Below are 16,806 nucleotides of genomic sequence, written 5' to 3'. Positions count from 1 at the left end.
CTGCTTCTTCAAAAAGGAATCCTTTTGGCCAAATGGCAGAGAAGAGTTCTTTCAGGACAGAGATACTCCTAAGAACAGTCTCTCTCCTGGAGACCAGAGGCCAGGGTAGTAGCAAGGCTATTTTTTTAACTCTTTGTGTCCCCTGCGCAGTGACTATAACCTTATACCAGGCTTTTCTTAACAGAGGGTGCCCAAGTTGAGTCAATGCTCTCTCTGTGAAAACAGAATAATTCCAGATTGAAAAACAGCTGCCCACAGCCCCCTCTCTCTCTAAGTGGCATGTTCACTCTAAATACTAAGTACAGGGCCAGAGGTGGTAGCCCATGCCTTTATAATCCCAGCACTAGGGAGACAGAGACAGGTGATCTCTGTGAGTTCAAGGCCAGCCTGGTCTACAGAGAGTTCCAGGACAGACAGGGCTATATAGTGAGACTATCTCAACAAAACACAACAACAACAACAACAAAAAAAAAAACCCAAAAATTAACTATATAGGTCCAGCAAGAGAGAGGACACCCAGTCTCCCTGAACAGCCTCTGAGATGGCAGGTAGTAGCTATTGTCCAGCCTAGCTATCTGTACAGAGCCTCACTTAAAGTTTGCAGTCCAGATGGTTCAGCAGGAAAGGGTGCCTGCCACCAAGACTGACACTTGAGTTGACTCACAGTGTGCAAGGAGAGAACTGACTCCTATAAATTGTCATCTGACTGCTACAAGAATACTGTGTTACACATACCCCTCCCCCCCACACACAATAAAAGGAGGAAGAAGATTATGGTGACTATCAAATGGCTGACAGGTCCTTGTTCCCTTCTTTTTGTTTTTAAAGATTTATTTATTTATGTATATAAGTGTTCCCTCTTTCTGTATATTTGCATAACAGAAGAAGCCATCAGATCCCATTACAGGTGGTCCGAGCTACTTTAAGGTTGCTAGTAATTGAACTCAGGTCCTCCGGAAAAACAACCAGTGGTCTTAACCGTTGAGCTATCTCTCCAGCTTCCCTATCCACCCCCACCTGCTTCCTTTCTTCTGGGAGACAAACAGGCTCCCCCCACCCCCACCACTCTAGACAGTAGTCTCAACCAACTTCAGCACTGCACCGGGACTTGGTCTGACTTCCCAACCCGTGCCTTGTGTTGTGTGTTTGCCCCAGAAGAGCAGAAAAACAGAAAGTTTGCTTGCTGTCAAGAGTAAACTGTTGTGGAGCAAGGTGGGGCAGCCCACATCTGCTACCTGTGCTGTTTATGTTTTCTTTCGTAGTTCTTACCCAAGACAAACCCCTTGGTGTGGAGAACTCTGAGTGCTACCAGAGGTGAAGACCTCAGCTTCCTGAACAACAGTGAGACCAAACTGACACAGGAAGCCAGGGTCGCAGAGGAGGCTTCCCTTGCCACCTTGTTTGTATCTCCCCCTTTCATACTTAGCCAAGAACTTGAGTCCTGGTCCCCGAGACTTCCCTGGACAAATCAAGCACCTGCCTGACACTTTAGTTATCTTCATCTCTGGCTCAGACTTTAGTCTAGGACACCATTGGAGAGGAGGAAAGACTGGTCACACCTCTCCACTCATCACCCCATGCATGAGCTAAACTCTGGGTTTGAGATGACTTTTAGTTGAGGTTTGAAAAAAAGGCTGAAATCATAAATCATTAATCACTGCTAGATGTAGATATATTTTAAATTAATCAAAACTCTCTGGCATGTTTGAAAAGGATTATGGATTCTTCACTTACCCATGGTCCACAGTCCCTTACATTCCTCCTGCAGAAATCAGTAGTTCATCTGTCCTCAGACAGCAAAGAACATGTTGAAGCTTGCTTTAAGACCCTAGTTCACTGGGCTAACTCAGACCAGCTTTAGAAAAGTTGACTGTTAAATTCTTATTTTGAGAGCTAGTCGCTTAGCCATAACTAAAACTTAAATTAATTTTTGAGACAGTGTTTTCTCTGTGTAGCCATGGAGGTCCTGGAATTCACTCCAGGTTCAACACCAGGCTGGCCTCAAACTCAATGAGATCTGCTTGCCTCTGCCTCCCAAGTACTGGGATTAAGGGTATGTGCCACCACTGCCTAGCTTTAAAAAAAAAAAAAAAAGAATTATTTTATAACTAAACAAAGATGCTCCTGACTGCTGTCACTATGCAGTGGCATCAAGGTGGTGGCATTTCTGTGACAGAATACCGCTGGGCTCCTCTCAGCTCTTAGTGACAGCCAAATGATAGTCTGAAGTCAGCCATGGCACAGAAATGACAAAAGCTGCACACCATGGCTGTCCCCCTTTGGGAAGAGATGATTTTTCAGGATCTCGATTCTAACAAGCAACACTAATTGGTTCAGAAAGCACAGGGAGAATGAAATGGACATCCTGTTATTCTTTACTGAGATCCTCAACATGCAGAAGCAGGACCAAGAATTTTAGAAAAAAGCTCTGGAATTTTATACCTTTTATAGAGGAAAATTTTATACTGTGTCAAAGTTTTTTTTTTTTTTTTTCCCATATAAATCTAGGATTACTGAACAATTCAGGCCATGCAGTATACAGACAGCAGTATCAGTATGCAGAACACAGCATCTGTCAGGAGTTCCCAGGTCAATAGAGAACACAGAGGGCTAGCAATATAGAGAATGCAAGAATGCAGGCTCCCAGCCAGCACAGGGCTGGGTACAAGGCTCCAGGAGCCACTGACAAGGCTGTTACGGTGACTTCTGGAAGGAAAGAAATGTCCCATCATAGTCATTGGTTTATCCATGCATTCTCTGTGAACATACATGTGTTCATGTGAAAGTTAAGTGGGTTGTGGTCACAAGGCTGTAGTTCACAGTCCAGACACTAGCAGAGAAATCAGGTAGCAGCCTTCCAGCTGGCCCTCCCCCTCCCACAAGCATTTCCAGCTTGTTTTTGCCAGTATGGAGGCATTTCTCAAAGCAGCCTACCTCAACAGGAATCCTGAGAGAACTAACAGTGGAGTATCTGCTACATGTCTGACACGGGGACTGCCTAAGCTCATAAGCAGCTTAGAAGCCATCCACATTTGGTACAAACTTTAGGTGAAACACAGATGGTCTAAGCGAATCCTTTTAACTATATTTATAAATACTTTTAAAAGTACCCAATGCTGGCCAAATTGAAATGTGCAACCTAACTCTAGTGACTGACCTGGGCAAAGAGAAAGAAGTTGTATTTTTCTTGTAGTTTTTCAAGAAAACATCCTTTTTATACAGATCTAGAAAGAAGAATCACTGGTTATATCTACATTTGTGATGATTGATGTGTTAATATACAAAATAAATTAAGACGAATCTAATACTTTCCTAAAATAAAACATTTTAAGCATAATAAGTGTGTTATCCATCATGAAGGCTAACTAACTGTTTATACTTAAGTTCAAATGGTCTAATGCTCCCCAGAGACAGGTCTCTCTTAGAATTTCACATGGTGCACACACACACACACACACACACACACACACACCCTCATATATGCTACATACATGACAAGTGCATATGTATGTATGTATATATGTATGTATACATCTGGAAGTTTGGGCCAGTGCTAGGGATAGAATCTGGGGCTTTGTGCATTCTAGAAAAGCACTCACCACTGAGCCAAACTTTTTAGCTCTCAAGACCTTTGTCATGTCAGCATTATGAAGTCTCCCTGTTCCCAGATTCCTCCTGCAGACTTGGGAATCTAACTCATTATCAGCACTTGTTCCCTAAAGGAAGGCACAGTAACATAAAGGTGTTTGTTTGTTTTGTTGTTTTTGTTTTGTCTTTTTGAAACAGGTCTTATGAAGCACAAGATAGACTAGATCTTGCTATGTAGTTCAAATCACCTTGAACTCCTGACTCACCTATTTTTATATCCCAAAAGGCTAGGATTACAGGCATGCATCACCATAGCCATTGTATGTGGGTCTAGGAATCAAACTCAAGAGTACACACAGGAGGCAGGCACTCTATCAACTGAGCTATATCCTCAGCTTACAGAGGTTTCTTAGAGAGATTGCATTTGCTCATTCAAAAAGAAAGAAAGAAAGAAAGGAAAGAAAGAAAGAAAGAAAGAAAGAAAGAAAGAAAGAAAGAAAGGAAAGGAAAGGAAAAAAGAAAGGAAAGGAAAGAAGGAAGGAAGGAAGGAAGGAAAGAAGGAAGGAAGGAAGGAAACAAAAGGAAAGAAAGAAAAAGTGCCCACATGTTCAAAGCAGAGGATTAGGAATAGTTTCAGCAGTGATTGAGAGGTCTCTGACTCACGAAGGACTGCAAGGTCAAAGTCACAGAAACAGCAAGTAAATATATATAACGTGTTATAGGATGATGAGGTACTGAAAAGAAAAACCAGGGAAGGGGTCAGCATAGGAATGCCTAACGATGCTTAGCCATCTTACCAATAGGGCAGCATTTGTGTTATACTGGAGCAAGCCAGGTAGGTACATGGGAATATTCCTGCCAGGTAGGGGCTACAGCAAGGGAAAAGGCCTTGAACTGGAATGTTTTATAATCTGAGAAGATGATGGACTAACTTCAGAGAAGGCAGTGGCAAGAAACAGGGTGGCATGCTAACAGGGTCGCAGACCACCATAAGAATGTAGGTGTTTTGGGGGAACATGAGATTATCAGCAGATGGTGACATAGCATGGTTTACATGTTTAAAATTGTCACTCTGGCTCTTTGAAGACCGTGGGGCTAAGTTGACATCAGCTCAGGTACTACTGCAGGCAGGAAGAGGTGACAGTGATCTCGGGCCATGCCGGAGGTGGTAAAGTAAACTCAACTTGAAGGTCAGACAGTCGGAATTTGCTAATGGACTGAGTGTGTATGAGAGAGATGCCAGTCTCAGAAGCCTACGGCATCTGACCTGTGCCCAGGTATGAGGCCAAGTTGAGGCAGGCATGAATGGGGAAGGCTCCACTTACCTTGAGCTATGCACACAGCACTTAACAAGCCAGCATGGAGCTGTACATCCCCGTCCCCTAAAAAAAGGAACTGCTCAAGTATCTGGAGCTCCCTAAGCAGCCCTCAGTTACTCCCCTTCTGTGGCCAAACACATCCTGAAACATCTGGGAATCTGGAAGAGTGGCATCCAGCCTGGACTGGTTTGGGGTGCATATACAACAAGGCAAACTATGCCCTCCAAATGAACTTTTGGGAAAAACCCTTTTCACCATCATGCCTATGCATGACTGAACATAAATTAAAACTAGATGCATTATGGGAAAGGACATGTACAGTGAACTAAGGTGGATACAGCACACACACGCCATGCTGTACCTGTGGAGGGTCAGAGGTGGTCCCTGCCTCTCCATCTTGTCTGAGGAGGGCTCTTTACTACTACATGGGCCAAGATCATGGGGGATCCTCCTGTCTCAGCCTCCCATCTCTGAGAAGAGCAGAAATTCTTAATCTATGGGTCATGACCCCTTTGGGAGGTCACCTAAGACCACTGGAAAACACGTATTTCTGATGGTCTTAGGAACAGACACTGCTCCTCTAACCCAGGCCACCCATATGCAGATATGCTCACATACAACTACCAAGAACTGTATTAAAGGGCCGCAGCAATAGTTGAATATACAACATGTTATAGATCAAAAGAAGGTTGAGAACCACTTGGGTGGAGGGAGCCGTGATGATAAATTTGGCTTTTTGTATTCTGGGGATCTGAACTCAGGTTGTCAGGCTTATGCGGGAAGCACCTTTACCCAAGGAGCCATTTCCCTGGCCCACTGCATCTACTCTGTGCTCTCACTTTGCTTCTCAACAAACTCTCACCACTTCCTTGTTTCTTTAATTCTCTGAATGACACCATGAACCTACACTCAGTCCAGACTGAGATTACTGGTAAAAGTTTCAACACTGGAAGCCCAGGAATACCCAAGAGTTGCTTTAGGGCCAGAGAGATGACTTGGCACTTAGCACTTCCTGCTTTCCCAGAGGACTCAGGTTCAGTTCCCAAAGCCATGTCTAATTCCAGTTCCAGGGTATCTGATAATTTCTCCCGGTCTCTACAGGCACTGGGCACCCATGTGGTAAACTTAAGATTGGCTGTTATGTGTTATGGTGCACACTTTTAATGCTAACACTCAGAAGGCAGAGGCAGGTAGATCCCTTGTGAGGCCAGCCTGGTTTACATACTGAGTTCCAGGCCAGCCTGAACAACATAGTGAGGCCATGTCTTTTTAAAAACTGCTATGCACATCAGTTTATAATGCTTTCATGGATATCAAGCCAGCTGCTAGATTTGGTAGCTAGAGCTTAAAGAAGTTCTGTAACTTGCAGTGTTCAAAGCCAAGGGACCAAATGAAATCATCTAGCTAGTGGTTGTAGGGACTGGGAGACTGAGCCTTGGGGGTTCTTCAAAACCTAAAGGAACTGATGCAGAAGAGTAAAAATGAGAAGGGAGAGGTAGGGACTGATTCAGGAGTCAAAGTGGTTTCGGGAAGGTATGGGAAGAGAATCTCAAGAAGAGAGGTTAACGAGACTGAGCAAGCAGTGGGCAGGTTGTGGGAGGCGCTTTGGTAAATGACACCAGTGTATTCAAAACACATACAATCCAGGACCATGGCCAGCACCTGCCAGGACCCTGCCCTGCCTCTGAAACCTTCACCACTACTGGCCGACAGGCTGTTATACTTCTGAGTGACCCCAGATGAAGTCACTTCATGATCCTTTCAGCGCCAGGTGTTCTGTGGTGGTCAGGCACTGTCTCCTACCAGTGAAGCCAGTTTTGCTATTATATGTCTCTATAAAACACAAATGCTACTTGGAGTTAGCATGCATCCCTAAATTAGTGTCAACAGTTGGAAAGGCCAGATCAGAAATGGTGGCTTACTCAGGCTTTTCCACTGAAGGACCCGGAGCTTTGGGTATTCTAAAATGCACCCTGAATCTGTAAGAATCAATTTCTCGAATCCTCTGAGCTCAGTGTACCACTGGGTAATACATTTGAGAAGATATGCAGGAGAGCCCTCTGTTGGGTCATGTGGTCAAGCATAGCCTCAAGAAACATCTCCCAGGGCCTGTGGCCTGCCCACCAGCCATCTGGTATGCTCTTGTTACTTTCATCTGGATATGAACCTCCTTTCTCTGATGTAATCTTGTCACCTGTTAGGCCCACTTTCTCCATGATGTTTCAAGTCAATTCTAAAAAGGCTTAATTTCCCTGCTAAATTAATTAGCCTCCAACTTTCTGCTCAAAAGCCATAAAAAGAAAGGGGGCTAGGAAGGCCAAGCATTGTGGTACACATCTGTAACTCATGAGGCTGAGGCAGAAGGACCACAAGTTCCAAGGCTATCAAGGTCTACATTGAGAGTTCCAGACCAGCCAATGCTACATTGAGACCCTGTCTCAAAACAAAAAAAGATGGTCGAGTGGAAATACTCAAAGAGTGCTCATTGCAAAGGCTGCAATAAACACATCTGATTAGAATTGTATGACATGTCCAAAGTGTTAAATTTTAAATACACAAAACATTTCAGGGCCAGCAAGATGGCTCAGAGAATAAAGGAGGTGCCACCAAGCCTTTGACCTAAGTCTGATCCACAGGACATGTGTGACAAAAACTGATTCAAAAAAACTGTCCTCTGATGGACATGCGTGATACTATGGCATACTTATATACCTGAACATACACCCAGAACAAAACAAAGAACAAAAATAAAAAACATATATTTCACATGACAAAGTGTTTTAGCCCATCTGTTCTCCCTCAATTTCTTTTATGCCATCTTAGCGACCTCTTCTGATCAGACTCAGGTCAAAAGCTTGGTGGCACCTCCTTTAATCTCTAAGCCATCTTGCCGGCCCTTTAAATGTTTTCATGGAGACATATCAAGCAGCTAAAGAAGGGTTTCAAAGATACTCACTGAATTCTTTTCTTACCCAGTTAGTGTGGATGAAAATATCAGCAACTGCTATGATAGATGTGAGGGAGGGAGAGGGAATGATCACTTCAAGCAATTTTGTTAAAAATATTTATTTTAAAAAAATACAATTGTTGTCCATATCTAGTTGCACATATATCTATTAACAGATCTCTATAGCTCTGGACTTGTAGTAACACCGCCAGAGTGCTTTCTCAAAGTCAGCTTCCCACATACAAGCAAACCCCATCTGTCAGTTCTTACATAAAGGTTTTTAAAAAAATGCATTGTTTTCCTAAAATACACATGATCTTTATAGAAGTTAACAAAGCTTTTGCATAAAGCTTAGAAGCAACATAAGTAAGGACCCCTGACGGGATCCTGGCGGTCCCTTGCAATGCCTGGAGATGACACCCAGTGGACCCCCATCTTTTTTTTTTTTGAACAGCAGTGCATCTAAGAAAGCCCTCAAAGTGCGCATGCGTCCTTTGCCCCATCTCCCTAAACTTCATGTCATTTTTGTCACTCAAAGACAGAATGCAAGACTCCACACTGGTTTTTACCAGCCTTAGAACAATGCCCCCTTGTCTCTACAGTTAAGTGCTACTGTGTAGCTAGATGAATGAACCATTCTGTCCAGCTGTAAGAACAACTAATGTTAATTTTAAGGACTGTTAACAGTTACTATTTTAGTTGCTTTTTTCAGAAAAGAACAAAAAGTGATTGTAACACTTGGTGGGTCTCCTTAGTATAACCTAACCTAAACTAAGCCATGTTATTAGTGGCGCCCTGGGAGTAATTCTTGGGCAGGTGTTACTCATACCTTTCTAAAGATCTACTTATACAAAGCTGTAACACTGAGTAACAGGATACAGACCTCAACATAATATAACACAGGCAGCAGCTCCTTGAGGGGCTGACTACTCTGTCAAGTCCTTTTTACCACCTACCCCAAACTTACATATACAGGAACACACTGCCCCTGCCCCTTCCTGTGTAAACACCAGTGTGTACACACTGCAATCACTCCATGGCAGAACACATGCTTTTTACTAAATTATAGATTAACTGAATGAAAAGCAAGAGTTTGTTATTTAATATCATTTACCTTTTAAAGCATGTTCATACCTTATAGTGCACCAATTACCGGGCTGTGACTCAACCTCTTAGCACACATAATTAAAATAACTCATGGTTAATTCTCATTAATCACAATTTTATTTTTTATTTTCCCTGAGAGAGGGTCTTGTACCTCAGGTTGGTCCCGAACTTGCCAAGAATGACACCTAAAACTTCTTGATCACCCCGTCTTGACATTCCTAGTGCTAGGATTACAGGCTTCAGCCACCACTCCCAGGTTATGTAGTAATGGGACTCAAACCTTGGGCTAGTATGCTAGGCAGGCACTCTACCAACTAAGCTAAAGCTCCAGTTCAGGAGGCTCATTTTAAAAAGAAGTTCTAGTAGAACTCATGGGAAATTATTAGGTTGTTCTTAAATGCAAACTTAAGCCAGATGTGGTAGGAGGTTGATACATGAAGAGACTGTTGTAGCCAGCAGCTTAATGCCAGTCAAAACCTACTTTAAAAAGAAAGAAAGAAAGAAAGAAAGAAAGAAAGAAAGAAAGAAAGAAAGAAAGAAAGAAAGAAAGAAAGAAAAGGCCAGTTTGGCCAATTTGACTATTTGGTGAATAAAGAGTATAACTCATTTTAACCCAAAATATTATATTTAGAACCAAGGCTAATCAGTAGCAAAATGAACTAAATCTTCTAAAATATAAAAAATGGTATATTTGTGTGTGTGTGTGTGTGTGTGTGTGTGTGTATGTGTGTGTGTTCAATATGTGTGCAGATGCCCATGGAAGCCAGAAGAGAGTGTGAGAACCTCTGGCACTGCAGAAACAGGCAGTTTTGAGCCACCTGCCACGGGTGCTGAGAACCAAACTTTGTTCCTCTGAGTAATCTGAATTACTGAAACCCCACCTCTTCTTAAATGTATTCGGCAGGCTCTCCTGTAGCTCAGGCTGGCCTCAAACTCACTATGTAACAGCCAAAGATGACCCTCAACTCCATAATCCTCCTTCTTGCACCTTCCAAGCATTAGGATTACAGGCTCATGCTACCAGTCCCAGGCAGAGTTTTCTATTTAGTCTTTTCTACCCACAAAGATAAATGAAACTGCCAGAAGCAAAGGGAAGAACCTCAGCCACACCTGTAAGCAGGCCTCCAAGAACCCAAAGATCTTGTATAAATTTCCTGCATGTGCATTTTAGTTGATCCCCATAGTGTTCAGCAGGGAGGACTGAAACATGCTATTCTACCATACATGCCAGCAGCAAATGCTGTCAAACAGAGGCCATTGGCAATACTGTCCTCAGAAGGGGCTGTGTCACCTACATAACAGAAATAAGCAACAAAGAAGGAAAACAACAAGAAAAATTCCTTGTAAATGTATACTTTTCAAATCTACCAACTGCAAATCATCTTTTAAAATCATACATTTCTACAAAGCACAGTGTGAAAAGATCGGGAGTCATTTGCATCCTAGCTGAAAGAGGCTGCCTCACAGAGCCTGGAAGGAAGACTCATCAGGTGACCAATTTCTCCCTTTTCCATATACTCCTAGGTTTCCAAAACTAGAAATGAAAAATAAACCATATTTCCCTGACCCTCAATATCCTGAAGCCAAAATCAAGCAAAAATATCATGAAGTGTTTCCAGTTATTAAGAACAAAAACAGCTGGGCATGGTGGTGCATGCCTTTAATCCAGAACTTAGGTGCAGAAGCAGAAAGATCTATGTGAGTTCAAGGCCAGCCTAGTCCACATAGCAAGCTACACAGCAAGACCTTGCCTCAAAAACCAAACAATAAAACAACCAACAATGCTACTATAGATCCAAGAAAGTGCCAAGTGATTTAATAGACATTTATAGCAGTCCCTCTCCTTGAAAGCTGGCGGAGTGAATGATTCTATTGGCAGGACATCTGGACTAGCTGCCAGGCACCCCATCTCTCCCTCACCCTATCAAGAAGATTCCAGGCTTTACAAGCACAGCTCATAGTCCTAACCCCTGGAGGGGTGAGAATCAGTGGGTTAGGATGGGAACAAGACAAAGCTGAGGCCATTCAGCCTGACCCGCTTTGAGGTTTCTGCTAGCTACTTTTACATATGGTTTAAAGTGTACATTAAGCCAAGAAGCCAGGAGTCCTCTACTCTTACACCCTAGATACTGCCTAAGACCTTCCCAGCCAGTCCATGAAAGCAAACAGACTGCAACATTTTAGGAGCAGGGCACAGTGGCACATGTCTGTAATTCCAGCACTTATGGAGGCAGAGGCAGGCATACCTCTGTGAGTTCAAGGAGAGCCTGGTCTACAAAGTGAGCCCAAGACAGCCAAGGCTACACAGAGAAACCTTGTCAAAAAAAAAAAAAAGAAAAGAAAAAGAAAGAATGAAAACTTTTAGGAAAGATATCCTTGTGCTTAATGTGTGAACAGAAGAGAGCAGGATAAGGTAACTTTTGGAGTATGTCTAAGCACCTGGGCCCTAACATGTCAGCAACTGGTCTTTAAGGCCCATGATTCTATGCATTTAACAATGAACTGAACAAGGCACTGTTTTTAAAAAGTGACACTTGCAGGTGCAGCAGCGGGTGAGTGTTCTTTGTTAGGTTTAGAACAGATAGACTAGCAGCCATCTTAGGGGATGAATATGCCTCCCTCTGAGAAAGACTCACATATCCTGGGTCAACATGGCAGTATATACATAGAAATGTCCTCAGCCAATACCTCAGAAGGACCTAAAAGATGGGGTCAATTCCAAGTTAAGTATTTCAAAGACAAGAAACTTCGTGAAACTTCCCATGTGAATTACATTTAACACTCAAGAGACTGTAGTTTTGCCAGGCATGGTGGTGCACTCAGCACTTGGGGAGGCAGAGGCAGGAGGATCACTGTGAGTTCAAGGCCAGCCTGATCTACAAAGTGAGTCCAGGACCAAAGCCACACAGAGAAACCCTGTCTCAAGAAACCAGAAAGAGAGAGACAGACAGACTGACTGACTGACTATAATCCTGAGGAATTTCCCAGTTAAAACTGTCATTTAAAGTTATGAGGGAGGAATTGCTAGGGGGATATAGTCCAGCAGTGGTCACTTATTTTGCAAATGTGAAGCCCCTGGTTCTACCCCCAGTACCACAGGATCAAGTTAAATCATGTTAGCAGACAGTTACTTCCTCACAAGCCACTCTTTAACAAGGGCTAACCACAAACAGCAGCACCTAAGAAATGGTTTCTTTTTAGCAAGCTAGCCACTTGTCACACTCTGTTACAGCAACAGAGAAAGAGCCTGAAGGCCTGTTAGTTTCAGATGGACCACCCGCTGGACACTTGACAATTGACCTCTCACATATGCTGTGTTCACAGGTGAAAACATAACTCTGATAGTAACAAGTTCCCCAGAGTACAAGAGGCACCACCACCCATAAGAATCCCAGATGGAAACTGCACCTCCAGTAAGTACTTCTGATAATGTAAGGGAAGTAATGGGCAGCACCAGCACTTTGAACAGCAGACCTAGAAGAACGCTAACAACACTTTCCAGAAGCCTCTGGGAGAGTGTCTGCCAGAGACGCACCACCATGCCTGATCCTTCCCAGCAGTCTGTGCCCAACACTTAGCTGTTTTAGAAACCCTCGGACAACAGACCATGGTATCAATAGTCTTAATCCTATTGGAAATTCATTCTGAGCCCCAGGTGTGCATTTGTCTCCACACCTTCCCAAAGCAAAGAATGCCACCGTGGCATAATGCCTCGTTTTTGGCACAGGCAAATGACAAGTATGTAGTAAATAAGTGATAAACAGAAGTCATCGAGTAAGCTATTCCTTCAGATGCTTAAATGTCCCAAATGAGAAAAGCAGACTAACAAACCAAAAACAGCACTTTAAAATCCGGCAAGGAAGTTGAAGCTGGTTATATAAAGTAACTTGATATAATTATGAAACTGTTGCTAAAAAATAACTTAAGGCCAAAGAAGTCTGTAAGGAGACTATAAAAACAAAAATGTTGCTCATGCATAATACAGGGTCATGGTGTGTAGGAAATCTAGAAAGCATTTGGGAATGAATCCCCCTGAGAAAGAATTAATGGGAAATGTGAAAAGCTATGACAAAGCTCCCAGAGAATTTCAACCCTTTTCTAGAATTTTCCACAACCCCTTCCGAAACACACATGCAAATCTGTATTTTGGGGAATCAAATACGGAACTCTATGTTGAGTCAGTGATTCAGGACACTGTTTGCTTATAGGTACAGAGCCACCTGCTGGGGTGCGGGAAGGACTGAGCAGGACTGAATGCTACACAGAATTTATTTCTTATGCTAACCCTCATTCTCTGTGTTACAGTAGAGTATGCATTTACTTTAATAAAGTGATATATATTAATTTGTGAGAGAAATCTCTATATTGAAAAACTTTTACTGTGCCCAACATAGTAGCTACATTTCATAATCTCAGTACTTGGGATGCCAAGGCAGGAGGACTGCCAAGAGTTTGAGGCCAGCATAGTCTATAGACTAAGACCCAGTCTAAAAAAAATCAAAAAAGGAAAAACAAATCCAAGGTGTTCCAAAAGACTGACTGCTCTCCTGCAATTCCACTGAGGGCCTCAATGGTGCTTAATACATTCCCACATAAAGCTGCCTTTTCAGAATGTTAACATCAGAGGCCGCAGTGAGACAGTAGTAGACTGCACACAGCACAAAGCAAGGTGAACACAATCCCCGTCAACAGCTGGCACTAAGTCACAAATGCCAAGCCTGTGGTATGCTTGCCAGCCACTCCTGCCTTTTTTTTATATATCTAAGATGGTATACAAGCCCACAAGGAATTTTCCAGTTTAATAAGAATCCAGTACTCTATACAAGTTCATGGGTTTACTTTCTCCACCACAGTTGAAGAAGAAACAGCCAGACCTGGTGGTGCACACTTGTGAATGCCAGCATACGGGATTTGGTTCACAGCCAGCCTGGATGTCAGAGAAAAATCCTATGTCAAACCCCAAAACAAACAAACAAAAAAAACATAGTAGGGAAAATTATACTTGTATTTTAACTGTTAAAATGTGAAGAAAAATAAACTTATATTTTTACTCAATGAAGCTTAATGTTGGCCTTGTGAAGGCCTCTAGATTCAATTTTATATTATATACTTTTTTTAAAATCAATGGAAATTTCTATTCTTATTCAAACACACAGACTATGCCACAAGGACCGTAACATCACAACAATACTATGAGAAATCATTAAAAGATTACTTAAGCTAAACCTGACATTTTAATTTTGGACTTCAAAAAAAATCAGCACAAGTAAGAGAAAAGTACAATTTAAGTGAAAACCCACCTAAGGAAGTAAATACAGGGGTGTGTGGCAATGCTCTGAGTCACTGCTCACATCGTTCTCAGTTCCACAGTGGATTCAAACCCACCACAGGGCATGAATGGACATCCAAAAAAGCCACCAGACCCTCCCACTCAGGCCTTCCCAGGACTCCAACTCTCACACCTTCAGTCACTGAACTGAGTTGAGACAGTCCAGAGCAGAAGAGAAGCTAAGTTGCCTCAGGAGGTATCGCAAACCCTGACAACCTGCTCATCTCCCTTGCTTCAAGCTACTGATGCCCAGCACCATTCGCCCTAGCAAGGTACCTAGTTGTAGATGCCAGAGATGAGTTGAAGGTACAGATTCTCTCCCTGAATACAGCTAAGAATTCTATGGCTATTCAAACTAACACAAAGCTCAGACTTTTTCAGGAAGGAGGTAGTCTACAGAGAGAAATGTCTGTCTCATACACACAGCAAGGTCACAAACTGACTGACACACACGCACAAAGAGTAAGCACATTCTTTGCAAATTCATTCATAGCAAGAAGAAAGCAGGTCCATGTACCCCTCCCCCACAAGGCCTCATAGTTTCTTATAAAGTTGCTCTGAGTTTTTGCTTCTGTTTTTTTTTTTGAGACAGGGTCTCAGGTAGTCTAAGCGAGTCTCAAAATCACTTTGTAGCTGAGGCTATCCCTGACTCTTGATCCTCCAGCTTCCACTTCCCAAGTGCTGGGTCCACAGGCCTGCACTACCACACCCAGCCTGAGTTTAAATGGTGCCCTTGGGCCCAAGGCACCTATGTGCCAAGATAAAAAATTCTGTGAAAACAAACCAATGGCTTTTCTCCTTTAACTCAAGAAGATAAAAGATTTTTATGTTTTCAGAATTTCAAACACCTATTTAGGTCAACTATCAAGACTTACTTAGTATACACAGTGTTAAACCACTACATTACTACAAAGTGCTGCTGAGAGTAATTCCAAACATGCATGCAAACTAAATAATCCACCATGGGAAGAAAGCTCATTACAGTACCTGTTCCCATCACTCTGAACACTACCTTTCAACACTACTATTGCACATCATGGGAACACAACTTTTAGATAACCACAAGTGAACCAGTACTCTCTAAAAGGCAGCTCTCTGTCACCCTCCATAACCCAGCCAGCACACACTTCCATACTTTGCACTGAACAGCCAACACTATGCACCTGGAAAGACACCACTCTGTATCAGTGTCATTCCGAGCCCACAGCCCCTACTTCATTCAGCTCAAGTCATGTCTAGGATGTAATGGGCAGGAGGAGGGACATGTAATTTAATTCAGTTCTGAACTTGAGAGTCAAAATTTTCAAGATGCCACTCTGATATTAATATCAATTCAGTTTGAGAGACCTTGTATCTGTGTACATCTGGTTCTGACTTATCACACAGTATTTTACAAATGTGACAATATGCAGATAAAGGCCCCTTCTTCTCATTACTAATTTAGTAAGCAAATTCCTGTGTATGAGAATGGTCAAATGCAATCTGATCTTCCATAACTTAAACACATCTTTATCTCAAAGCTAACTGGAAAGTTTAATTCAAAGTTCAGCTTCCTGATTACATGTGAACGCTGCTTCGTCCTGACCTTACATTTAAAAGGAAGCATAGTAAAGTGCGTAACAGAAGTGGACAAAATTAGTAAGTAAAAAAGAGGCCTATCATTCTGGGTGTCTTCTAGCTGGAAAATGCCATACTTCATGTCTCAGAGTATTCAACTGAACTTTTTTTTTTTTCCACCTCATCCAATATTTAGTTTTCACACCCCAACTCTATTCTCCTAAAAAATCGTTGTTTTCCATGCTGTGTTGCATGACTTCAGAAAAAGACCAATCAGAGCACAAGTGAGATCTGTGCTGGAAGTGAGGTTCCATATTCTCACAGAACGTTCCAAAACCCACATTCAAACTGAGCTTTCAAAGTCTTGTGTTGAAATAGCTCAGGGCCTGATGACAGGTTCAGACATGATCACAGGTACGATACGCCAGAGACCAAGCCAGGTAAGTGTAAACAAGATGCCTTTCTGTGGATCATCATGTCAAAGCCTCGTGCATGGTGGTACTCCAATCCTCCTAAGAATAGGAATGACTCTCTCCTACTGCTGAGCAGCTCTGTTTTGGTCATTCAGCAGAGCATACTTAGTGCTAAACACACTACCGGTTTCCTTAAAAAGTATTTGTATCTTTCTGAGACAGTCTCACTGCATGTATAGCCCAGGCTGGCCCTCAACCTGGCTGTTCTGCTGCCTCAGCTTCCCAAGTGCTGAGATGGCAGAAGCAGGCCATCATACATAGCTAACAAATATTTCTCTAAGCAACAGATTCTACACATACTTTTTTCCCTTGGCCAGACAGTCCTAAAATCCAGGACCACCAGTGACTTTGTTCTGTGCCTTTCTTGAGAAACACATCTGCTAAACCCCAACAGACCAGTATTTTTTGCACAAAGCATTAAGAAGAAAGAAAAGAAAGAAAAGAAAAGAAAAGAAAAGAAAAGAAAAGAAAAGAAAAGAACAAAAC

At 42.5% G+C, this 16,806-nt stretch overlaps 1 protein-coding gene across 6 annotated transcripts in view; it reads left to right on the top strand.

The window, feature by feature from the left end:
• The window catches only part of Mfsd4a (major facilitator superfamily domain containing 4A), a 43,417-nt gene that overhangs the window by 25,488 nt on the left and 1,123 nt on the right, over positions 1–16,806 (top strand). For 2 of the 6 annotated variants that reach the window (XM_055598214.1, XM_055598212.1), the window contains exon 10: positions 12,286–12,374. In XM_055598214.1, the coding sequence (XP_055454189.1) occupies positions 12,286–12,347 (62 nt within the window). In that variant the 3' untranslated portion in view covers positions 12,348–12,374. Of the gene's footprint in view, positions 1–1,262; positions 3,306–12,285; positions 12,375–13,169; positions 13,306–13,814; positions 14,046–16,637; positions 16,707–16,806 lie in introns of those variants that run through there. The other 4 variants (XM_055598213.1, XM_055598211.1, XM_055598209.1 and 1 more) reach the window with 4 other exon arrangements.

Source organism: Psammomys obesus, unplaced genomic scaffold (genome assembly GCF_907164565.1).
Source record: "Psammomys obesus unplaced genomic scaffold, mPsaObe1.curated_primary_1811, whole genome shotgun sequence".
In the NCBI taxonomy this organism is placed as follows: Eukaryota; Metazoa; Chordata; class Mammalia; order Rodentia; family Muridae; genus Psammomys; species Psammomys obesus.
The sequence above is the reverse complement of the archived record's forward strand: the minus strand, read 5'-3'. Positions and strand labels throughout refer to the sequence as shown.